Source organism: Pleurodeles waltl, chromosome 11, assembly GCF_031143425.1.
Source record: "Pleurodeles waltl isolate 20211129_DDA chromosome 11, aPleWal1.hap1.20221129, whole genome shotgun sequence".
Taxonomy (NCBI): Eukaryota; Metazoa; Chordata; class Amphibia; order Caudata; family Salamandridae; genus Pleurodeles; species Pleurodeles waltl.
In genome coordinates, this window is record NC_090450.1 from 17,775,853 (window position 1) to 17,801,128 (window position 25,276).

Below are 25,276 nucleotides of genomic sequence, written 5' to 3' on the forward strand. Positions count from 1 at the left end.
AAACCTTCCTCTTTAATACTTATAAGTTACCCCTAAGATAGGCCCTGAAGGCTCATAGGGCAGGGTGCATTCTCTTTAAAATGTAAGACGTGTGCAGTTAAGATTTTTCATGTCCAGTCAATGGAAAACCGCTAAGGTAATTTTTCACTGCTTCAAGGCCTCCCTGTCTCCCACTGACTGAGACCAGGTTAAGCTGTCACATTAAATGGGTGCTAAATTTAGATTTGGAACATATAGAGATATGCTGTTTACATCCAAATGAATGGAAATTTAAAGTTCTCTTTAATGGTGAAGTTGGATTGTAAGCCATAGATCGCAATATGCCACTTTTACAAAGTTGACATTTTCTTGTCCTAACCCATTGGTGCCTAGAGCGTGTATTCTGGGTCACATGGCAGAGCGTAGTTGGCAGTTAGCCTTTGTGTATTCCTCCCGGACAGTGAAATAAAGGGGGTCTAGATATTGTCAGGATGGGTCATCCCACAAGGATGCGAGAGGCAGACTCTCCCCTGCCCCAATTAAAATTCAAAGGATCTTCCTCAGTACACAAAGAACCCCTGACGACTTGAAGCCTTGGAACGGGAATGAAGGAAATTCCAGAACAAGATGTGGCAGAAATCTAGACATTTCTCCAACTTCCAAGCCGGTACTAAGTATTAATATGTGACCCTCAAATCAACTCTTCAGTACACTCCTGGACATAGAAGAAGGACTGTCCTGCTGCTTGAGACCTGCCCTGTTCTCTGAGAAGGAAGACTAGACCTCCTCCCTTCATCTCAGGCTACCTGAGTGACTCCAGGGGTCAGCTGGCTGACCTCCTACCTGAACTACAGGGAAACAACAAGCTATAGAGGCCTCCCTACCACTGCCCGGCTGATCTGCTGCACTGGACCTCCCGGGACCTGCTACTGAACCTGCCTGAGCCCTCCTGGCCCCAGCCAGAGGGAGTTCCTGATCACCAAGAGGTGTCTCCCAAGGTCCTGAGCCATTGCCTGGCATCAGCAGAGTCCGCCCTGAGAAGAAAAAGAGAAATCCAAAAGTTTTGATTTCTACGTAATCTCCGACGGGCCTGTTCACACTGGGATCTTGGGGCCTGTGATGAACGTCAACGAAAAGCTCTGGTGAACACAAGTCTGTGTTACAGCAACTGCCAGCGACGAGTAGCAACGTGACATCTGCACTTCGAGCTAGAGCATCAACAGTCCCGGGTGACTACCAATGTAACGCTCTAACAACGACCGCCTAGGACACCAGACAGAATCTTCACACTGCTGTGGCTGGAGACTGGTTGACCACAAGGGTCCAGGATTGAATAGGAGAAGCCCTCCCTGTCATCTCCAAGTCTAATGAGGTGTTCTAAAGCTGCTCTTCGTTCTGCCAATTGCTCCTGTCCACTCTCAACTAGCTAATCCCTGTAAGGTGGTCAAAATTAACACCCATTGAACTTTACTGGACTTAAAAGCAGGCCATTAATCTTTGAGCCAGGGTCATTAACTTTCACAGACCAGGATATGTATTTTGGTTTTGGAGGTGTGATGCATGACAGATCTGGTTTTAAGTTTGTTCTTGCTCTGGCAACCTAAGGTACATGATTATAAAGTTACTTTTTCGTTTACATTACCACAAATCTGATATCACCATTAAATCAAAATTTAAAAACATAGCATTAAATAACTTTGAAACCTGTTTTGCTATTTCCTAATAGGAGATAGTTTTCCAGCCTTTCCTAAGCAAATGTAGAATAGAAATATTTAATCCACCTTAGGCCTAAAAAGGAAAGGTCTAGCCACTCCATCCAAAGTGAAATAGCTTTTGGATTTTATTTTACTATGAGGGCACACTAACCCCAATAGGTAATGCACCCTTTTGCTATATATTAGCTCCCTGCCCTATAGGCTCTATATGAGTAAAAGGCTCAATTTAAGGGTGACTTATGAATAAGTAAAAACACCTTTCCTATATGTCAAATACATTTCTCATGCCATGTATCACTGCAGTGCATTTAAAATGTTGCCTAGTCAGAGCACATTTCTTGACAGAAATGTTAGCTTGTTACATATGTAGGTTGTGTAAATATATACTGCAGTTATCATATGGCATTTAGCTTTCATTGCTTCAGGTGCCCTTCAGGCACAAATTACAGTGGACTTACATGGAAGTAAACTTGGCCATATATCGAATTCCAATGTACAGCACATGTTCTATTTTTACGCACAGTCACTTTACTACTGTTTAGCTGTCCTAAAGCCAGCAAATCCACCTATGCAAAAAACATTAGGGCACCATGACGAAAATGGGATAATTTTTACATGTACCTTTAAATATCTTCTCCTGCGTGGCAATAAGTACAGATTCTAATGAATTTGGATTGATCTGGTTAGTGTTTGCAGTTTTACTAACATACTTAATTACACAATTTTGATGTTGTGGATCTAACTATCGGAATCAACACAACCCTTAGAGACAACCAAGTATGTTTCCTGTGTTGTTGCCATTGCCTCTGGCAGAACATATATGCTACTTAGTTTTCATCAATATTACATAATCAACACTTCAAATACATTAATATGTAGGATCTACTGTCCTGTCCTCTATATTTTGTTGGCATTTTGTGTAGCAATAGAAGTTGTAACCAGAAGGGTGTTATTAAATTGTGTACGTTCTCCTTTTAGGTACTCTGTCATCAAATTTAGCACTACATGGAAACAAATAGGCCTCATTACAAACTCCCTGGTACCATGTTAACTGTTGGGAGGTGCATAATTAACAGGGATTTGAAGCTGAATCCTTAGAATATGAGAATAAATGAAGAATTGAAGGTGGATTTAAAGATTTAGTACCCCAAATTTATAGATGCTGACATCACAGTAGTAAGAAAGTAATTTAAAATGTGTCCATTACCAGGACATGTAAAACTTAACAGTGCATGTCCAATGTTTTAATTACAATGCACCCTGCCCTATGGGCTACCTAGGTCCTACCTTAGAGATGACATTTTTGCAATAAAAGCATAGGTTAAAGTTTGGCAAGCGGGTTATATTGCCAAGTCGGTTTGGCAGTTTAAAAACTGCATTCAGGCTGCAATGGCATGCCTTGGACATGTTTTCAGGGGCTGCTTAAGTGATTGTCACAAGAAGTGCTGAAGGCCCACTAGTAGCACTTAAATTACAGGCCCTTTTGTATATGATATATCATTCCACAAAGGACTTATACGTAAATTAAATATGCCAATCAGGTGTAAGCCAGTTTGACCAGGCTGAGGGGAGAGAACACAAACACTTTAGTACTGATTAGCAGTGGTAATGTGCACAGGTTCCTAAGGCCGACAAAAACTAATTTCAGCAAAAAGTGGAGTGGAAAGGCAAACATTTGGGGGAAGACCACCCTAGGGCTGACAGGTTTAACACTGAGCAATGCTTTCAAGCTACCAAAAGTAAGCCAGGGATTTCTCTGATAGATTATTCTCTGTTGTAGAAGCTCAGCAACAGTTTACAACACAATGTAGCCTGCCTCTCCCATAGCATAGCAATCTGTTTTCTTAAAATAGAATAACATAACTTGTTAAGAATAACACATTGAGTTAAATGGATGTCACTGAGATATTAATATATTTGCAGGGCACAAGTTTGAACTCCAACAAGACCAATTCAGCTTCCTATCAATTCAATGTCTCTGAATTAAATACCATCAAATTGTTAATATTAATAACTGTTAATTGAAGGAATTAAAAAACAGAAGGGTAGTATGGTATGTGTGTGTGTGTGTGTATATATATATATATATATATATAAATATATATATATATATATATATATATTATGAAATATGCAACATATAATTAAAAAAGAAGGCAGTAGCATAACACATGATAGAGAAAAGCACAAATTCATACAAAATGTGGTAAATACCATACTGCACTAAAAGAGGCACAATCAAGAACCATCTTCTGCCAAAAGTAAAGTCTCAGGAAAGACCTGATTGCCAAAATTGTCTTCCTTGACCTTTAGTAGAGATAAGGCATTAATTGGCAATGTTGTCATATTCATATTACTCTGGTATGCATGCTCTAAATATAAGGTTAGACAAGCTATTATGCACCAACAGTATGCATGGAATTTGCTAAATAAATTGGTTTGGTATCCTGAAAAAGAGGCAACCCCCTTTGGTAATTGTAGCATAATACATACACATCTGAGTAATATCTCAAGTGGGTTTTGGCTTTGTTGTGAGTTTTCCAGAATTATGTATATAAATGTCTGAAAAAGATAATTTTGTTATTTGAACGACTTCACACATGAAGGACATTGCAAAGTCTTGGACTATTTGCAAAAAATGGCTGCACATGTATTGATTAAAAAAGTATGTGGACAAGAGATGAGTATGCTGCAAAAGTGAATTATCAATGTAACCTGTTGTACCGCAGAAAATCAATAAAGTATTCTTAAACTTTGATCTTAAAGTTGTCACAAAAATGCTATGTCATAAATGTTTTCTGTTCTCCAATTTGACAATGCTGCCAATTTCTACAGATTGCTCAAATGGGACAACAACATGTACAAATACGACAACAACTTTCCCAACATCGACTGTACTAGGTACCTGAGCTTTTTAGCATACCTTAGCTCCCTGAGTGCTTCCTTTTTCATTTTAGTTCTTTAATTGTTTTCTTAACTTCTTTCTTTTCACATAGTTTATTCCTTTAATACCATTCCTACTTAAAGTCCTTACTAAGGCAGATGTGTTTGATTTGCAAAGTGACAGCTGTCACATGTTTCAAATTACTCTAGATGATTTCAACCCATTGGTAACACTAATGTTTTAAATGTGTTCTCTTGGAACCTGATTTGACAACAACAGAACCTACTTCGAGGACAACCACCACTGTGACTTTAGAAAGTACAAGCACAACAGCATCAATTATGGATCACCTGTTTCAGACACAATCCTTTCATCCCACTGTCACAAACCTTCACTTGCACAGAGAGGTCTTTCTTTCTTTCTCTCTCTCTTTCTTTCTCTCTTTCTTTCATTTTCTCTCTTTCACTCTTTCTCTTTCTTTCTTTCATTCATTTTCTCTCTTTCTTTCTTTCTTTCTTTCTTTCTTTCTTTCTTTCTTTCTTTCTTTCTTTCTTTCTTTCTCTTTCACTCTTTCTTTCTTTCTTTCTTTCTTTCTTTCTTTCTTTCTTTCTCTTTCTTTCTTTCTTTCTTTCTTTCTTTCTTTCTTTCTTTCTCTTTCACTCTTTCTTTCTCTTTCACTCTTTTTTTCTCTCTTTCTCTCTCTTTCTTTCTTCTCCTGTCCTTCCATTGTACCTCAATGTCAATATGAGAGAAATATATCTTATGGCTGTTGTGCTGAGTACCTAGTAATGGTTTTAACGCATTCATAACATTAATGCTTTAAATCTGTTCTCTTTAAATGAGAACCAACAAGTTCTTCCACATCATCCATCACAGTGACATCAGAAAGTACAACCTGGAGAACTTCCACTGATGGTAATCTGTTTTTTACACCGGCTTTCCCCCTCTCTTTCTTCCTTTCATGGCATCTTCCTTCCTCTTTCCCTTCCCTCTTCCCTGAACAGATTTCTCTCTTCCCTTCTGTCCATTATCGTACTTCTTCCATCTGTTCCCTTCCTTTTTCTTTCTTTCTTTCTTTCTTTCTTTCTTTCTTTCTTTCTTTCTTTCTTTCTTTCTTTCTTCTCACCTACAACCAAATTTAGGTGTCTGTCATAGACCTAATGTTTCCAATACATTAAAAATACCTAAGGAGTGGTTTATGTCAGCCCCTTCCTCTTGATTGGATAACTTTCTGTTTTAACAAGTTTCTGCTTCTGTTACAATGGCTTTCTTGCCTATTGTTGTGTTTGTCTCACCCATAAAGATTTCAGTTTCAAAGTGTTCTGATCAAATGAGTCTCATCCTTCCACTGCTGAAATCAGGGAACTATTTCTTCTCACTTTCTCTCTATTTTCTTCTTTTTGTCAATTCCCACGTTCTCCACTCTCATCCAACTTTCACTCCTACTCTTCCTCACTCTCCTGCCTTCTCTCTCCCCCTTGCCTTTGCCCTCATGTTTCCTCCATAGTCACTTCCCTCCTCTACTTGTCTTGCTCTGATCTCCATCTTTCTTCTTGTTCTCACATTGCTAGTGTGCAGCCTGACCTCGGCTTCCTGGGTGGGAATGTGATGGCAGCACTTCCTCACCTTCATGGCCCTTGAGCTCAAGTGTTGCGGTGTATCGCTTGTGGCTTTACTTCTCAGCCAGAAAGCTTCTAGGACTAGAATGATGAGCGTTAACTTGGTCATTGTGTCTGGAATTCGCTACCAATGTTAGAGTAACTTCTGAAGCATTTATGAATACACTTAGACCTAAGATGGAGTCTATTATCATCTCAAACCATTATTAGCATATTTGCTTAGGACACAGAAAACAAGCAAAAATGTATGGACTTGGGAACGGGAGTATGTACATTTATTAAAGACACACCCTCTCTGTGATCTAACCTACTGGAAACAAAAGCCTGTCAACATTTTGCCATGGTTTTATTAGGCCTTTCACTTGCAAGTGAAGTGTTGCAGTGAGTTAAATATCAAACAAAATCCTTCCAGGGGCTGGGGGTTAATATTGGAAGCTTTGGACTCTGATTGACTCAAAACCAACTTCAACAAGAACAAAACAAGAAAAACTTGCTATGTGAAATGAAAAAAAGGCAGCTCCATTTCTTCAGTTTGTACATGCAAGTGGCTGCAGTGGCTAAGAATGTCAGTCCATCTCTTCTAAAACTGATACAAAAGCACTTGGAGCAATTATAACTATTATCATGACAACCCAGCCTTAGCACATTGAAAAAGAACTTGTGAAAGTGATTATACAAATTTAAGTTGACAATGCGCCCCCTGGACTGGTCTACAGAAAACAAAAGCGCAGTCGATATTTTCAATAGTTTCTTTCAACTTTCAACAAAAGAAATTTGAGAACACTTGCTCTATTTATTACTCTGTGGTATCCTGATATTGAAAAGGCTATCATGGCCATCAGTAACACCTTGAAAAATTGTAGTAGTGTATCGTAATTGTAGACAGGCCATCTGTCTGACTCCAGGGGAATCTATCAAGAACCTTTTAGCTAATTTACACTCTTTAATAAATACTATTTTCAGGCTCTGGGGATCTCTAGTGCCCATCAAACCTAACTCACACTGCTTCAGAAAGGACTTACCTCTGACTCGGGGCCTGTTTGTAGGGGGTCCAAGGTACTGCACCCTGCTAAAGAGGCGTTTGTGTCTTAATTCTTGCCATCTGAAGGATGTGTGTCTAAGGAGCTTAAGTAACTACCTACAGTACTGAAGCCTCCTACAGCAAGGGCTAATTGTTGTCAGAAGAGTGCTCTAGCAATAGCCTTGTAGGCTGCATCTAGAATGTGACATTTGCACCTTTTCAAAACTCCGACAGCTTGTTAATGCCCCATTTATCCAAGGTATCTTTGTGTTTTTTTGTTCATTAAAGTCTTGTGCCTTTGGCTGATGCAGAGTACAATAAAGGCAGATGGTGGGCCTAGTGTGCAGAGCTGATAGGGGTGGCTTTCACTTTCAGTTACAAACCAGATCTATTGTTTTTGCCAATGCTTATTTGTTTGGCATTTACCACTCATTGGGCCTGCTCGTGTTGTCGATTCCTGCCTTGACACTATCTTATTCTACTGTTCCTCTCTTGCCCATCATTGCTCCAGCTTCCTTCATTTCATCCTCTTCCAGCATGCTCTCTATTTTGTACTTGCTCCCCCCTCTGCTCATCTCTTGGTCCTTGGTCCCCATTCTTACTTTTTTCTCTTTTTAGGTTCGAGAGTGCGAGCCCATGCGCTGGGGCTTGCGTCTGGCTTGTGAGAGACTGTTGTTTACAAAAAAGGTTTAGAGCCCACCCACTGCTTACCATTTGTGCTCCTTCCTAAGTCCATAATTGGATAGTCCAGCCCAAACGTCACATCAGATGCTTGCTGTGGAGCACGGACCAAGCACAGATTAATTCAGCGTAATCAGTGCCCGTCCGCTGCTTCTGATGGGATTAAGGGCCAGATGTATCAAAGGTTTTTACCCACTGTATGTCTATGGGAAAATGTGTTCATACATATGGCCCTAAGTCACTATTTCTCTCCCCTTCCCCGCCAGCTGCTCGCTCTATAGTGCTTTTTTTTGTGTTTTTCCTGCTTCTCTTCCTTGACTGCCCTTGTGTGCTTTGCTGTTTGCACCCACTCCTCACTCCATTAGTAGTTTTTCTAAAGCTACGATTAAATCACTTGGACAAAACAAAAGTAAAATGTAATCCGTAGTCTGAGGGATGGCACTCAGCCCTGCTTGTGTGTTTTTGAGTTGTCGTACTCCATAGGAGTGCATGGCTTTGTGGTCTACTTCCGATTCTCGGTCTGCGTTCATACTGTTGGTTGCACCACCTGCCACTTTGCTCATAAGCTCCCCACCCTCTTACGTTCAAAGTGTTGCTTGCCCCATGCCCTGCTCCTAATACTGTACGCCAGTCCGCCCTCCGGCATTTTGATTTAATCCCAGGATAGCGCCCTGCTTCTCAATACCCGACACTGCTCATGATGTATAGCGTCTGAAGGTGTGTCACACCACAAAGCAGGAACCCAGGCAGAAGCTGTAGAACCTGCACTGTGGCTGGCGGCATGTCTCGGACTATGGCACCTATGACAAAGGCTTTGCTGTCCCTCAAGCGAACACACACACATTAACATTTTGTACAAGTCATGGCCAGGGCTGGAGGGTGCAACGGGAACACCTTTGTTTTGCCAGTCCCAAGCTCGGTCATCATGAATTAGAATCCCAGCTCCCAATATTGTCTTGCTGTGTGATCATATGCAAATATGGAAGGCGTCCACCTGTTGTGTCTTCGAGGTGGTGAAATTGTTTTGCAAATGGCTATCCTTAATATGTGACTTCTGGTAGGTGACCTTCAGCAGTTGTGGCGGGTACAGTGTGATCCTAGTGCCTTATGCCTCCTCAAGGATTTGTGCAGAGAGCAGTCTCCACCTCCACCCCCTAAAGTTTTATTGGTCGACCCACAACCCCCCAAGCTGCAATCTTTTCCGAATTCATGTTTTCTCATCACCCAAAAGCCCCCCACCCCACCCACCCACTAAGGGCCTTTAAATCCAAAAAGCTGTTCACTCCTAATTCCTAGTGGTGGGAGAGTCCAACAGTGAGGCCAAAAGATAAGGTCTGGGAGGAGGACGTTTGTGCCACCATCGATCACCAGGCTGTTCTATTGAGGGATCTTCTGAGAATGTACTATTTCCTACTATTTTAAGATTATAAACTAACAATGCTAATTAAAAGGAGGTGTACTTTTGCAGTTTTAACATTCCCTGTATTTGACCAGCTGTTTAGTACTTTACCATTCCTAATTTTGGCACATAGGAACTTTATATTGCGGTTAAAATGCGTATGTGCCTACAACACCATAAAAAAGGGTTGGCAAAGCCAATAGGTTTCACCTGCACAATCTTGTCCTTTGTCAATGTTTTTAGCTTTGTTGCACAGTAGGGCGGCAGCACATTCAAAACACAAAACAGAGCTCTGACTCATCCTAGCACTTTTTTTGACTGCTGTCAGGGAGGGTCTCAGAGGTAATGAGGTGTGCAACACAAGGTAATAAATGCCTTCGGCCAGCAGTTAAAACAAAAAGCGATATGACCAGGGCTAGCTGGGTCAATATCGTTTTTTTTTGTTTTAAATTTGAGCCATGCTGCACAGTATCTGTGCTTCTGTGTAATATAGCTAAAAAACATTGACAAAGATAATAAGTTTCGTAGGTGAGACCTATTGGCTTTGACACTGCTCATTTAAATTTCTTATGAGGTGATGGCTGCTGCAAGGTTCTGACTGCCTGTTCACAAGCATTTTCACTGTTCCTTGCACCTTCAGTTTCACTTTTAATTTACCATGATAACAAGTGCCTTAGCCATATTGGCAGAGTAAACTACCAATTCTGAAACGGCTGTGTGAGCTTCGCAACAAGTGAGCATCCATTATGATGCATGTACACACAAGCACAACCATGAGCAGCCATCTTGCAATGGATTTGTTTAAAATAGGAAACCCCTTGTTGAACAGCCATCCATGCATCATCAAGCGTGCACGTCCGTCATCACACAAGTATGTTTATGCGCTCCATTGCACTGTCATCTGTTTTGGCAATATCTACACCCAATGCAAACAAGTAATGGCAAAGCCAATAACTCAACCTTTTGTAGCCAATAACTATTGGCTTTTCCAATGCTTGTTTTATTTCACTTCCTTCTATTTAATATCTGTAACAGGAGAAGTAATTTATGTGTCTCATGTGGTAAATGTTTTTTCTGAATTTCTAGTAATTTACCTCATTGACAGTAATAATGTTTTGACTTTGTTTTCCTCATTCAGAAACGTCACCTACTTTTATACCAACAACCAGCACTTTACCGACTTCAAACACCAGTGAAAGTGGTTCAGCTTCAGGTACTTGCTGCCCTCATGGAGTGATTTTCTTACTCATTCATGTCTGCTATCCATTTGATTTCTTATGCTCCTTTATTCTGATCTTTATTTGTTACATTGTTATTCTGTATTTCTCTCTTTCTTAGAACCTTGAACATATTTCAACAAAAGAGGTGTCTATGTATCTTTGATCATAGTACTCAGTTTAATTGTCTTCTGATGTTGTTCATTATCAATGATTGATAGTGAAGTTTTGTGAACACCATGGCTTGGCACCCTCAAACCTAAGACATCTTTTGTTGGGTGATAACTGTGCTTGGTGAAAATGTCATTAACTTGTAGGGTTCCCTGGCAGAGCGAGCTGGGATTTGGAACCTGCTATGCTACACAATGAGCCCCACAGTTAGAGATGCCTTTTAAACAAACCATTATCACTTCAGTTTTTGTCCCAAGCCCAGAAAGAACACAGTGACCCTTTTATCTATGTATATCTGTCTTCTTATAAATTACTCTATAAGGGTAAAGTGTGCTGTATACACAACAAGATGAAGTTATCCACTTTAGCAATACCTCGAACAAGAGCATAACATTCAAAGACAGTGGCAGTAAAATTGGTATATATTAGAAAGTAAAATAGTGAGGGTAAGGATAGTGGTAAAATATAATACAGTGAGACTGGGGAACTGTGGATCTATGGTAAAAAAAAGTTTAACAAGTTGACTGATACATAAGAGAGCAAAAAAGATATTGGAAGTAAGAGGGATCAGAAAGATAAGCTACTAATAGGAAATTGAGATTAGAGAGGAAGGAAGTCGAAAACAATACACAAAAGGCATGGACAGTTAAGAGACGAGAATGTTGGGATGGGGTCTTCAGCAAAAGATACATTGATGTAAAGGGGAGAAAAGGTGTTAGATTAGATGTCCTTGATAAAGAAAAGTTTTCAATTTTATATAAAACATCTGCAAGGATTTAGCCATTCTTAGTTCAAATGACATCCTATTCCAAAACACTGCTACTACACCAGTGTGAGAAAACAGGGCTGATTGCAGAGGCCCCCTAACTTTTTGCCCCCATTTTCCACTTTTTGCTGGTGTTTTCCTGACTCTGATGGTGCCCTGGGTACTGCTAACCAGTCCCAGGGCCTGTGCTCTGTGTAAAATGGATATGCAAATTAGGCTAATTATAATTGGCTAAGTTAACCTACCTATAAGTCCCTAGTATATGGTAGGGCATGTAGGTTTAGGGACCACAGCATAGGTGGTGCACCCATAGGTGCACTGCTGAGGTGCCCAGTGTCATTTTAAAGGCAGGCGTGCCTTGCTGGCTGCTTTTAAATTAAAGTTATATGCAAATTCGACTTTGGAATTAAAAGTAGTTCCAAAGTCTTAAACTACCTTATTTTTACATATAAGTCACCCCTAAGGTGTGCCCTATGTGCCCCTAGGGCTGGGTGCCATGTAACTATAAGCAGGGACTTTATAAAAATAGTTTTATAAGCCCTGGTGAGGTAAAAGCAGCCAAATTCGTTTTTCTCTCATTGTAGTAAATGGCCTTCATAGGCTAGAATGGGGAGACTTTATTTTAATTTTTAAAGTCTCCTTAAATGATGCATACCAAGAGTTTGGTATCAAATTGATTGTTGTAATAAATCCCACAACTTCCAGTTGTGGGATTTAATATAACTTGTTCAGGTAAAGAGTTTTAAACTTTACCTGAAAAGTTGCCAATTTCAGCCCTGCATTGTTTTTGCTGCTGTGCTCTGATTGGCCAGCCTTGAGCAGCTTGACCAAGCTGCCATGATGAGGTGTGAAGTGGCCTGGCTTCACACAAAGGAATGTGCCTGTGGGAAGGAATCTCCCCTCAGCAGATGGTGAGGCAGGAAGGGGGAGGGCTGCCAAACTGGTCTTCAAAGGCAGAGAAGGACATTTGGAGCAACCAGCAACACCCCCACATTCTGCAACCCCAGACAACTAGGTGCCCCCTTGATTAGATTAGGAGAGGGCAGGAGAGGGGTGTGTTTATGATTTTTAGCCACACCAGTGGGTGGGCTCAGCCAGATGTAACCTCCAAAAATCAGATTCAGCAATGATGGATTTTTAGAGAATGTTGCCTCCTGGGATTGATTTTTGCCACACTTCCCAGGAAGTGGTCATCACAGGGGGAAGGACCCTGCACCTGATTGGAGAACCAGGATCCCCCTGCTTTTCACCCAGGAGCAAGGATAAAACTGGCAGACCTGCACCCACACCTCAGTTCCCTACCACATCCAACAAGGAAGAACAACAGAAGAAGAAGGACTGCCCTGCTGGACCCCTGGCCTGCACCTGGAACCTGCACTCAGAAGGACTGCACCAGCTGCACACTTGGGCTTCACCACAAGAAGGACTTTGCCTGGCTTCAACTGGTTCAAGGAGGGACTCCCTGTTTGTTACAGGTGAAAAATTGCTATCCAGAGTCCCCTGCACCAACTCCCGAAGAAAGCGACCAGCTGACCACTGTCCAGTGGCCAAAAAGGAGTTTGCGCCAGGTGCATTCTGGGAGATGTAGTCCGCACCCCCCCAAGGACCATCTCAGAACTTCTGGACCCTTGGGGTGAGCTGTGGACCCCAAAAGAACTTTATAAGGACATCTGGGTGAAGCCCCAGAAGTTTGGAGAAGTTTGGAGAATTTTTGTAAAAAAGCTCCATAGAGGGACCGACCCGCCGCGGCAACTCTAGCCGGCTTGCCTCAACCGCGACCCAGCCTGATTTGCTGGTTCGTCCCGGTAAAGAAAAATCTCCAAAAAAGAGACTAAGTCCGAAGGTAAAAAGTTGCCCGGGACCTCCCAGCCATCGTATCCGAGAAGGGCTCCATGGACGTCGGATCAAGATCCAGGTTTACCCCGGTCGAAGGATTTTCACCGCGAAAAAACGACTAAGTCCGAAGGTAAAAATCTCCACCGAGGATTCCATCATCGCGTATCCGGAGAAGGGCTCCAGGAGGTCGGATTGGACTGGCAGGTTCGTCCCGCTGAAGAAAATCTTCGAAAAAAAGACTAAGTGTGAAGGTAACATTTTAACCGAGGCCTCCCACGGCCTGTAGCCGAGTAGGGCTCCATCGCGGTCGGCCTGAAACTTTGACTTTGCCCCGGTCGAGGTGCAACCAGATGACCCGATTGGCGCTTTTTGTTTCTAGGTGCTAAAAAAATAATAATTCTTTAAAAATTCATATCTCCGGTTCCCCTTATCCGATTTTATTTGTTTTGGTGTCATTTTTAAGATAAAAATATATTCTATTTTTATAAACTGGTTTTGGATTTTTAAACTGTTTCCTGTGTTTTATTTAATTACTGTTTTGTGATATTTGAATGCTTTACACTCTGTCTCCTAAATTAAGCCTTGACGCTCGTTGCCAATCTACCAAGGGTTGAGCTGGGGTTAATTTACTGAGACCTAACTGGACCTTAGTGGAGGTTAGTGGCCGGTTGCTAAGTGTAGGTACCTACCTGCCCTTACCAATAACCCATTTCCCAACATTTTTGGTGAGCAGTGGTGGGATCCTGTACTTGTGTTCAGTATCACGTTACAGTTTTGAGCAAAACAAATTAAAAATCCTTTAAATTGTCCTAGTGCAAAAATTGTTTTTAATTTGGATTAATTTCAATTATTGAATTTTTGTGATTTTTCTAAATTCTTGTTTCCAATTTTTGCAAAAAGTTTTTGTTGACACAAAACTAGGGAACCATGGGGCTTGATCTGGCTAGCCTACCCACACTGACAGTAGTCCAGCTTAGGGGGTTGTGTTCTGAAAGAGGGTTGCCTGCAACCACTGACCTCAGGAAACATGTCCTGATCAAATCCCTGACAGCATGGGCTGAGGCCCAAGAGGTAGACCCAGAAGAAGTTCCAGAGGAGGGAGAAGTAGGGGAGGATGCTAGCTCTCACCACTTAGGGGAGGGAGGGCATCTGAGCCTAAGTGAGGATGAGGAAGACCGGTCCTCATTACATACAGTCACTAGGGGTAGTCCCAAAGCTAGTTGGGGGAAGGGGGTCCCTTCAGGAGGAGAGATTCTGTCCCTCAGAGAAAGAGAGCTGGAGGCCCAGCTAGCATTCATAGCTTTGGAGGCAGAGAAGCTGGCCCTAGAAAAGAAAAAGTGGGCAAAGAGAGAGAAAAGAGATGGTGGCAGCGACAGAGAAGTTTGAGGTGTCCATGTGTGGGGGGGTTTGCCCCAGATTACCCAAGGGGGTGGTTCCTGCTTATGTAGAGGGGGATGATATAGACAAGTGGTTGGAGGCCTTTGAGAGGGCACTCCAAATGAGAAGGGTTAGGCCTCAATACTGGGGTTCCCTTTTGTGGGAGTTGGTCCCCAACTCAGGGAGGGATAGGCTTCTGACCTTAAGGGGGGAGGAGGCAGATTCATACCCTAGTATGAAGAGGTGCTTAACCAAGAAGTTTGATCTAACCCCAGAGCAGTATAGAATGAAGTTCAGGGACACCCAGAAGGTCAGTACCCAGTCTTGGGTTGACTTTGTCGACACCTCACTTAAGGCACTAGAGGGCTGGATTATTGGTAACAAAGTAAATACTTATGAGGGGTTATACAATCTGATCATGAGAGAGCACATCTTGACCAATTGTACCCAAGAAAGGTTACGCCAGCATCTAGTGGACTCTAAGCTGACCAACCCTAGAGAGCTAGGGGAGGCAGCTGATGAGTGGTTGAGAACCAGGGTGGTTGTCAAGTCCCAGGGGGGAGACTCCAAAAAGGGGGGGTCAGGTCCCCAAAAACCTAAGGAGGGAGGTGGTAAGCCCACCACAGAGACTCCCTCTGTACACCAGAACCCTAAGAAGGAGGAGAGTAAATCCTACTCCCACTCTGACAAGCAGAGACAGGGAGACCCAGGGTTAAAAAAGCTCTTGGACAGTAAGGCTTGCTTTGACTGTCAGCAGACAGGTCACTTCAGAGGAGATGCAGCCTGTCCAAAGAAGGTGGTTAGCACTGGGCTGTCCAGTGTAGCCATGGAGGAGGACTCCTCAGATGATGAAGTCCTCCTAGCATTGAGCTGGGAGACAGGACCAGATGGTAAGCTGGTGATCCCTGAGGGTGGGAGTAGGCACTTCCACCCCATTGAGGTGAATGGGATCCCTACCACTGGCCTGAGAAACACCTGTGCCAGTCACACTATAGTGAGTGACCGGTTAGTGACCCCAGACATGTATGTCCCAGGAGAGACTAGGAAAGTCAGGATAGCCACGGGGGAGGTCACCTCCAAACCTGTAGCCATAGTGTTCCTAGAGAGGGAGGGTATCCTTGACTGGTTTAGGGTGGTAGTCAGTGCTGACCTCCCCCTAGATTGTATCCTGGGCAATGACCTCCCAGAGGTGAGTCTGGTCCCAGATGGGGCGGTCGCCCAGGGCGCCCCCCCAAACCAAAGTCCTGGGGAGTCAGTCCCTACAGTTAGGAGACAGGGGTCCCCAAGAAAAGGAAAGAAGAAAAGGAAGGGTAGGCCACTCTTAAAGAGAGTTCCAGGGAGCCAAAGGCCTTCTGCCCCAGTAGGGGGAGAGCCCAGAGTTGGCACTGGTGAGGCCTCATCTGACCCCAAGGAAGTCCTGAGTAGTCAGGCAGCTGTCCAGATGCAAGGTGTTGCCCCTGCACTGACAGAAGGGAGAGTGGAAGGAGGGTGTCTGCCACAGGAGGTGGTAGCCCCCCACTCTAGACAGCAAGAGGGGTGCCAGGACCCCACAGTTGCCCCTAAAGCAGCTCAGCTACCTGTCAGTGGAGAGCTTAGGGTGTGGTTCTGGGTATTGACAGCTGTCAGTAGCCTCTGCTGGGTGCTAGCCTTCCTGGCAGCACTGTACTTGGCCTGGGAGGCAGACCCCAGGGCCAGTAGCAAAGTAGGCCCCCTGACCCTGTTGGTCATGGTGGGGTTGCTCAAGTGTTGGGTGACTTCTTTGGGTAAGCTAGGTGTTGCCCTAGCAAAGTTAGGAGTAGGGGAGGTGGGCACCTCACTACCCAAGTTGGCAGAGAGAGAGGAGGAAGACCCCCCTAGAGGGAAGTTTCAGTTTGAGATGGGTCCTTTCACTGTTGGGGTGGGTTCACTACCCAGAGGGAGTGACCCTGACAGGAGGATGTAAGGCAGAGTAGGCCCTGCAAAGGGACAGCCAGTTTTCTTCACTGTCTTCCTCGTCTAACAAGCCAGGAAGACTCTCCCAGGGTTGAGCTGAGTCTCCTGGGCGTGTGGGCTGGGGAGGGCTTGTGTGAGAAAACAGGGCTGATTGCAGAGGCCCCCTAACTTTTTGCCCCCATTTTCCACTTTTTTCTGGTGTTTTCCTGACTCTGATGGTGCCCTGGGTACTGCTAACCAGTCCCAGGGCCTGTGCTCTGTGTAAAATGGATATGCAAATTAGGCTAATTATAATTGGCTAAGTTAACCTACCTATAAGTCCCTAGTATATGGTAGGGCATGTAGGTTTAGGGACCACAGCATAGGTGGTGCACCCATAGGTGCACTGCTGAGGTGCCCAGTGTCATTTTAAAGGCAGGCGTGCCTTGCTGGCTGCTTTTAAATTAAAGTTATATGCAAATTCGACTTTGGAATTAAAAGTAGTTCCAAAGTCTTAAACTACCTTATTTGTACATATAAGTCACCCCTAAGGTGTGCCCTATGTGCCCCTAGGGCTGGGTGCCATGTAACTATAAGCAGGGACTTTATAAAAATAGTTTTATAAGCCCTGGTGAGGTAAAAACAGCCAAATTTGTTTTTCCCTCATTGTAGTAAATGGCCTTCATAGGCTAGAATGGGGAGACTTTATTTTAATTTTTAAAGTCTCCTTAAATGATGCATACCAAGAGTTTGGTATCAAATTAATTGTTGTAATAAATCCCACAACTTCCAGTTGTTGGATTTAATATAACTTGTTCAGGTAAAGAGTTTTAAACTTTACCTGAAAAGTTGCCAATTTCAGCCCTGCATTGTTTTTGCTGCTGTGCTCTGATTGGCCAGCCTTGAGCAGCTTGACCAAGCTGCCTTGCTGAGGTGTGAAGTGGCCTGGCTTCACACAAAGGAATGTGCCTGTGGGAAGGAATCTCCCCTCAGCAGATGGTGAGGCAGGAAGGGGGAGGGCTGCCAAACTGGTCTTCAAAGGCAGAGAAGGACATTTGGAGCAACCAGCAACATCACCACATCCTGCAACCCCAGACAACTAGGTACCCCCTTGATTAGATTAGGAGAGGGCAGGAGAGGGGTGTGTTTATGATTTTTAGCCACACCAGTGGGTGGGCTCAGCCAGATGTAACCTCCAAAAATCAGATTCAGCCATGATGGATTTTTAGAGAATGTTGCCTCCTGGGATTGATTTTTGCCACACTTCCCAGGAAGTGGTCATCACAGGGGGAAGGACCCTGCACCTGATTGGAGAACCAGGATCCCCCTGCTTTTCACCCAGGAGCAAGGATAAAACTGGCAGACCTGCACCAACACCTCAGTTCCCTACCACATCCAACAAGGAAGAACAACAGAAGAAGAAGGACTGCCCTGCTGGACCCCTGGCCTGCACCTGGAACCTGCACTCAGAAGGACTGCACCAGCTGCACACTTGGGCTTCACCACAAGAAGGACTTTGCCTGGCTTCAACTGGTTCAAGGAGGGACTCCCTGTTTGTTACAGGTGAAAAATTGCTATCCAGAGTCCCCTGCACCAACTCCCGAAGAAAGCGACCAGCTGACCACTGTCCAGTGGCCAAAAAGGAGTTTGCGCCAGGTGCATTCTGGGAGATGTAGTCCGCACCCCCCAAGGACCATCTCAGAACTTCTGGACCCTTGGGGTGAGCTGTGGACCCCAAAAGAAACTTAAAAGGACATCTGGGTGAAGCCCCAGAAGTTTGGAGAAGTTTGGAGAATTTTTGTAAAAAAGCTCCATAGAGGGACCGACCCGCCGCGGCAACTCTAGCCGGCTTGCCTCAACCGCGACCCAGCCTGATTTGCTGGTTCGTCCCGGTAAAGAAAAATCTCCAAAAAAGAGACTAAGTCCGAAGGTAAAAAGTTGCCCGGGACCTCCCAACCATCGTATCCGAGAAGGGCTCCATGGACGTCGGATCAAGATCCAGGTTTACCCCGGTCGAAGGATTTTCACCTCGAAAAAACGACTAAGTCCGAAGGTAAAAATCTCCACCGAGGATTCCAGCATCGCGTATCCGGAGAAGGGCTCCAGGAGGTCGATTTGGACTGGCAGGTTCGTCCCGCTGAAGAAAATCTTCGAAAAAAAGACTAAGTGTGAAGGTAACATTTTAACCGAGGCCTCCCACGGCCTGTAGCCGAGTAGGGCTCTATCGCGGTCGGCCTGAAACTTTGACTTTGCCCCGGTCGAGGTGCAACCAGATGACCCGATTGGCGCTTTTTGTTTCTAGGTGCTAAAAAAATAATAATTCTTTAAAAATTCATATCTCCGGTTCCCCTTATCCGATTTTATTTGTTTTGGTGTCATTTTTAAGATAAAAATATATTCTATTTTTATAAACTGGTTTTGGATTTTTAAACTGTTTCCTGTGTTTTATTTAATTACTGTTTTGTGATATTTGAATGCTTTACACTCTGTCTCCTAAGTTAAGCCTTGACGCTCGTTGCCAAGCTACCAAGGGTTGAGCTGGGGTTAATTTACTGAGACCTAACTGGACCTTAGTGGAGGTTAGTGGCCTGTTGCTAAGTGTAGGTACCTACCTGCCCTTACCAATAACCCATTTCCCAACATTTTTGGTGAGCAGTGGTGGGATCCTGTACTTGTGTTCAGTATCACGTTACAGTTTTGAGTAAAACAAATTAAAAATCCTTTAAATTGTCCTAGTGCAAAAATTGTTTTTAATTTTTAATTTGGATTAATTTCAATTATTGAATTTTTGTGATTTTTCTAAATTCTTGTTTCCAATTTTTGCAAAAAGTTTTTGTTGACACAAAACTAGGGAACCATGGGGCTTGATCTGGCTAGCCTACCCACACTGACAGTAGTCCAGCTTAGGGGGTTGTGTACTGAAAGAGGGTTGCCTGCAACCACTGACCTCAGGAAACATGTCCTGATCAAATCCCTGACAGCATGGGCTGAGGCCCAAGAGGTAGACCCAGAAGAAGTTCCAGAGGAGGGAGAAGTAGGGGAGGATGCTAGCTCTCACCACTTAGGGGAGGGAGGGCATCTGAGCCTAAGTGAGGATGAGGAAGACCGGTCCTCATTACATACAGTCACTAGGGGTAGTCCCAAAGCTAGTTGGGGGAAGGGGGTCCCTTCAGGAGGAGAGATTCTGTCCCTCAGAGAAAGAGAGCTGGAGGCCCAGCTAGCATTCATAGCTTTGGAGGCAGAGAAGCTGGCCCTAGAAAAGAAAAAGTGGGCAAAGAGAGAGAAAAGAGATGGTGGCAGCGACAGAGAAGTTGAGGTGTCCATGGGTGGGGGGGTTTGCCCCAGATTACCCAAGGGGGTGGTTCCTGCTTATGTAGAGGGGGATGATATAGACAAGTGGTTGGAGGCCTTTGAGAGGGCACTCCAAATGAGAAGGGTTAGGCCTCAATACTGGGGTTCCCTTTTGTGGGAGTTGGTCCCCAACTCAGGGAGGGATAGGCTTCTGACCTTAAGGGGGGAGGAGGCAGATTCATACCCTAGTATGAAGAGGTGCTTAACCAAGAAGTTTGGTCTAACCCCAGAGCAGTATAGAATGAAGTTCAGGGACACCCAGAAGGTCAGTACCCAGTCTTGGGTTGACTTTGTCGACACCTCACTTAAGGCACTAGAGGGCTGGATTATTGGTAACAAAGTAAATACTTATGAGGGGTTATACAATCTGATCATGAGAGAGCACATCTTGACCAATTGTACCCAAGAAAGGTTACGCCAGCATCTAGTGGACTCTAAGCTGACCAACCCTAGAGAGCTAGGGGAGGCAGCTGATGAGTGGTTGAGAACCAGGGTGGTTGTCAAGTCCCAGGGGGGAGACTCCAAAAAGGGGGGGTCAGGTCCCCAAAAACCTAAGGAGGGAGGTGGTAAGCCCACCACAGAGATTCCCTCTGTACCCCAGAACCCTAAGAAGGAGGAGAGTAAATCCTACTCCCACTCTGACAAGTAGAGACAGGGAGACGCAGGGTTAAAAAAGCTCTTGGACAGTAAGGCTTGCTTTGACTGTCAGCAGACAGGTCACTTCAGAGGAGATGCAGCCTGTCCAAAGAAGGTGGTTAGCACTGGGCTGTCCAGTGTAGCCATGGAGGAGGACTCCTCAGATGATGAAGTCCTCCTAGCATTGAGCTGGGAGACAGGACCAGATGGTAAGCTGGTGATCCCTGAGGGTGGGAGTAGGCACTTCCACCCCATTGAGGTGAATGGGATCCCTACCACTGGCCTGAGAGACACCTGTGCCAGTCACACTATAGTGAGTGAACGGTTAGTGACCCCAGACATGTATGTCCCAGGAGAGACTAGGAAAGTCAGGATAGCCACGGGGAGGTCACCTCCAAACCTGTAGCCATAGTGTCCCTAGAGAGGGAGGGTATCCTTGACTGGTTTAGGGTGGTAGTCAGTGCTGACCTCCCCCTAGATTGTATCCTGGGCAATGACCTCCCAGAGGTGAGTCTGGTCCCAGATGGGGCGGTCGCCCAGGGCGCCCCCCCAAACCAAAGTCCTGGGGAGTCAGTCCCTACAGTTAGGAGACAGGGGTCCCCAAGAAAAGGAAAGAAGAAAAGGAAGGGTAGGCCACTCTTAAAGAGAGTTCCAGGGAGCCAAAGGCCTTCTGCCCCAGTAGGGGGAGAGCCCAGAGTTGGCACTGGTGAGGCCTCATCTGACCCCAAGGAAGTCCTGAGTAGTCAGGCAGCTGTCCAGATGCAAGGTGTTGCCCCTGCACTGACAAAAGGGAGAGTGGAAGGAGGGTGTCTGCCACAGGAGGTGGTAGCCCCCCACTCTAGACAGCAAGAGGGGTGCCAGGACCCCACAGTTGCCCCTAAAGCAGCTCAGCCACCTGTCAGTGGAGAGCTTAGGGTGTGGTTCTGGGTACTGACAGCTGTCAGTAGCCTCTGCTGGGTGCTAGCCTTCCTGGCAGCACTGTACTTGGCCTGGGAGGCAGACCCCAGGGCCAATAGCAAAGTAGGCCTCCTGACCCTGTTGGTCATGGTGGGGTTGCTCAAGTGTTGGGTGACCTCTTTGGGTAAGCTAGGTGTTGCCCTAGCAAAGTTAGGAGTAGGGGAGGTGGGCACCTCACTACCCAAGTTGGCAGAGAGAGAGAGGAGGAAGACCCCCCTAGAGGGAAGTTTCAGTTTGAGATGGGTCCTTTCACTGTTGGGGTGGGTTCACTACCCAGAGGGAGTGACCCGGACAGGAGGATGTAAGGCAGAGTAGGCCCTGCAAAGGGACAGCCAGTTTTCTTCACTGTCTTCCTCGCCTAACAAGCCAGGAAGACTCTCCCAGGGTTGAGCTGAGTCTCCTGGGCGTGTGGGCTGGGGGGGGCTTGTGTGAGAAAACAGGGCTGATTGCAGAGGCCCCCTAACTTTTTGCCCCCATTTTCCACTTTTTGCTGGTGTTTTCCTGACTCTGATGGTGCCCTGGGTACTGCTAACCAGTCCCAGGGCCTGTGCTCTGTGTAAAATGGATATGCAAATTAGGCTAATTATAATTGGCTAAGTTAACCTACCTATAAGTCCCTAGTATATGGTAGGGCATGTAGGTTTAGGGACCACAGCATAGGTGGTGCACCCATAGGTGCACTGCTGAGGTGCCCAGTGTCATTTTAAAGGCAGGCGTGCCTTGCTGGCTGCTTTTAAATTAAAGTTATATGCAAATTCGACTTTGGAATTAAAAGTAGTTCCAAAGTCTTAAACTACCTTATTTTTACATATAAGTCACCCCTAAGGTGTGCCCTATGTGCCCTAGGGCTGGGTGCCATGTAACTATAAGCAGGGACTTTATAAAAATAGTTTTATAAGCCATGGTGAGGTAAAAACAGCCAAATTCGTTTTTCTCTCATTGTAGTAAATGGCCTTCATAGGCTAGAATGGGGAGACTTTATTTTAATTTTTAAAGTCTCCTTAAATGATGCATACCAAGAGTTTGGTATCAAATTAATTGTTGTAATAAATCCCACAACTTCCAGTTGTGGGATTTAATATAACTTGTTCAGGTAAAGAGTTTTAAACTTTACCTGAAAAGTTGCCAATTTCAGCCCTGCATTGTTTTTGCTGCTGTGCTCTGATTGGCCAGCCTTGAGCAGCTTGACCAAGCTGCCATGATGAGGTGTGAAGTGGCCTGGCTTCACACAAAGGAATGTGCCTGTGGGAAGGAATCTCCCCTCAGCAGATGGTGAGGCAGGAAGGGGGAGGGCTGCCAAACTGGTCTTCAAAGGCAGAGAAGGACATTTGGAGCAACCAGCAACACCCCCACATTCTGCAACCCCAGACAACTAGGTGCCCCCTTGATTAGATTAGGAGAGGGCAGGAGAGGGGTGTGTTTATGATTTTTAGCCACACCAGTGGGTGGGCTCAGCCAGATGTAACCTCCAAAAATCAGATTCAGCCATGATGGATTTTTAGAGAATGTTGCCTCCTGGGATTGATTTTTGCCACACTTCCCAGGAAGTGGTCATCACAGGGGGAAGGACCCTGCACCTGATTGGAGAACCAGGATCCCCCTGCTTTTCACCCAGGAGCAAGGATAAAACTGGCAGACCTGCACCCACACCTCAGTTCCCTACCACATCCAACAAGGAAGAACAACAGAAGAAGAAGGACTGCCCTGCTGGACCCCTGGCCTGCACCTGGAACCTGCACTCAGAAGGACTGCACCAGCTGCACACTTGGGCTTCACCACAAGAAGGACTTTGCCTGGCTTCAACTGGTTCAAGGAGGGACTCCCTGTTTGTTACAGGTGAAAAATTGCTATCCAGAGTCCCCTGCACCAACTCCCGAAGAAAGCGACCAGCTGACCACTGTCCAGTGGCCAAAAAGGAGTTTGCGCCAGGTGCATTCTGGGAGTTGTAGTCCGCAGCCCCCAAGGACCATCTCAGAACTTCTGGACCCTTGGGGTGATCTGTGGACCCCAAAAGAACCTTAAAAGGACATCTGGGTGAAGCCCCAGAAGTTTGGAGAAGTTTGGAGAATTTTTGTAAAAAAGCTCCATAGAGGGACCGACCCGCCGCGGCAACTCTAGCCGGCTTGCCTCAACCGCGACCCGGCCTGATTTGCTGGTTCGTTTTGGTAAAGAAAAATCTCAGAAAAAGAGACTAAGTCCGAAGGTAAAAAGTTGACCGGGACCTCCCAGCCATCGTATCCGAGAAGGGCTCCATGGACGTCGGATCAAGATCCAGGTTTACCCCGGTCGAAGGATTTTCACCTCGAAAAAACGACTAAGTCCGAAGGTAAAAATCTCCACCGAGGATTCCAGCATCGCGTATCCGGAGAAGGGCTCCAGGAGGTCGGATTGGACTGGCAGGTTCGTCCCTCTGAAGAAAATCTTCGAAAAAAAGACTAAGTGTGAAGGTAACATTTTAACTGAGGCCTCCCACGGCCTGTAGCCGAGCAGGGCTCCATCGCGGTCGGCCTGAAACTTTGACTTTGCCCCAGTCGAGGTGCAACCAGATGACCCGATTGGCGCTTTTTGTTTCTAGGCGCTAAAAAAATAATAATTCTTTAAAAATTCATATCTCCGGTTCCCCTTATCCGATTTTATTCGTTTTGGTGTCATTTTTAAGATAAAAATATATTCTATTTTTATAAATTGGTTTTGGATTTTTAAACTGTTTCCTGTGTTTTATTTAATTACTGTTTTGTGATATTTGAATGCTTTACACTCTGTCTCCTAAGTTAAGCCTTGACGCTCGTTGCCAAGCTACCAAGGGTTGAGCTGGGGTTAATTTACTGAGACCTAACTGGACCTTAGTGGAGGTTAGTGGCCTGTTGCTAAGTGTAGGTACCTACCCGCCCTTACCAATAACCCATTTTCCAACAACCAGAGAATGATTGGGATGCTGTTTTCTAAGTAGTACGGGCCAGATTCATGGAAAAGTGGCACAGCGCGGTGTTACGCCAAAATTGGCAGTGCTGCGTCACTTTAGAAACGCAGGGATGTGCCGTATTTAAGTGAATACGGCGCACCCCTGTGCAGACGCTAAATTCAGCTACCGCCACCAACGCAGACATCCTTGCACCATCATGCAAGGATGTCTGCGTTGAGGGGTGTGATTGTTTATGTGCGGGAAGGTGTCCCTTCCTGCACATAAACAATCACTAATAGCACTTTGGCACTTCTGTGTGTGCTGCACAATGTGGCACACACAGAAGTGCCAAAGTGTAATTTTCAAATGATTGTGTGTTTGCAGGAAGGGACACCTTCCCGCACATAAACATTAATTTCTGGCATTTTGCTCTTTCTGTGCGTGCTGCAGAATGCAGCACGCATAGAAAAAGCAGAAAACAAGGAGAAATGAAAGTATTCCTTCTCATAGCGCGTTGCTAATGCCACCCCGTGGGGTAGGATTGAATTTTGGCGCTGCCTCAGGTTTACAAAATTTCATAAATCGGAGGCAGCGTCAAAATGCGATGGGTGTTGCTGTGGCACACCCACAGCATCACACGTTGCACTCCCCATTCACGGAAAGTGCTGCGTGTGACGGGGCCATATTTACATGGTGATGTTAAGCCACAAAAAGTGGCTTAACATCACCTTGTGAATACGGCGCAGTGCTTAGCGCCACAGGAGTGTCACAAAAAGTGATTGTTCGGGGGCGCTCAGGGTTCTTAAATAGGCCCCTTAGTCTTGCTTTTGCAGCATCTCAATGCCCACTGTTGT

At 45.0% G+C, this 25,276-nt stretch overlaps 1 protein-coding gene across 1 annotated transcript in view; it reads left to right on the forward strand.

Annotated features, from left to right (window-relative positions):
* The window catches only part of LOC138265049 (hepatitis A virus cellular receptor 1-like), a 59,308-nt gene that overhangs the window by 11,861 nt on the left and 22,171 nt on the right, over positions 1-25,276 (forward strand). Inside the window, exon 2 of the mRNA XM_069212597.1 lies at positions 10,437-10,511. Within this exon, the coding sequence (XP_069068698.1) occupies positions 10,437-10,511 (75 nt within the window). The remainder of the gene's footprint in view (positions 1-10,436; positions 10,512-25,276) is intronic.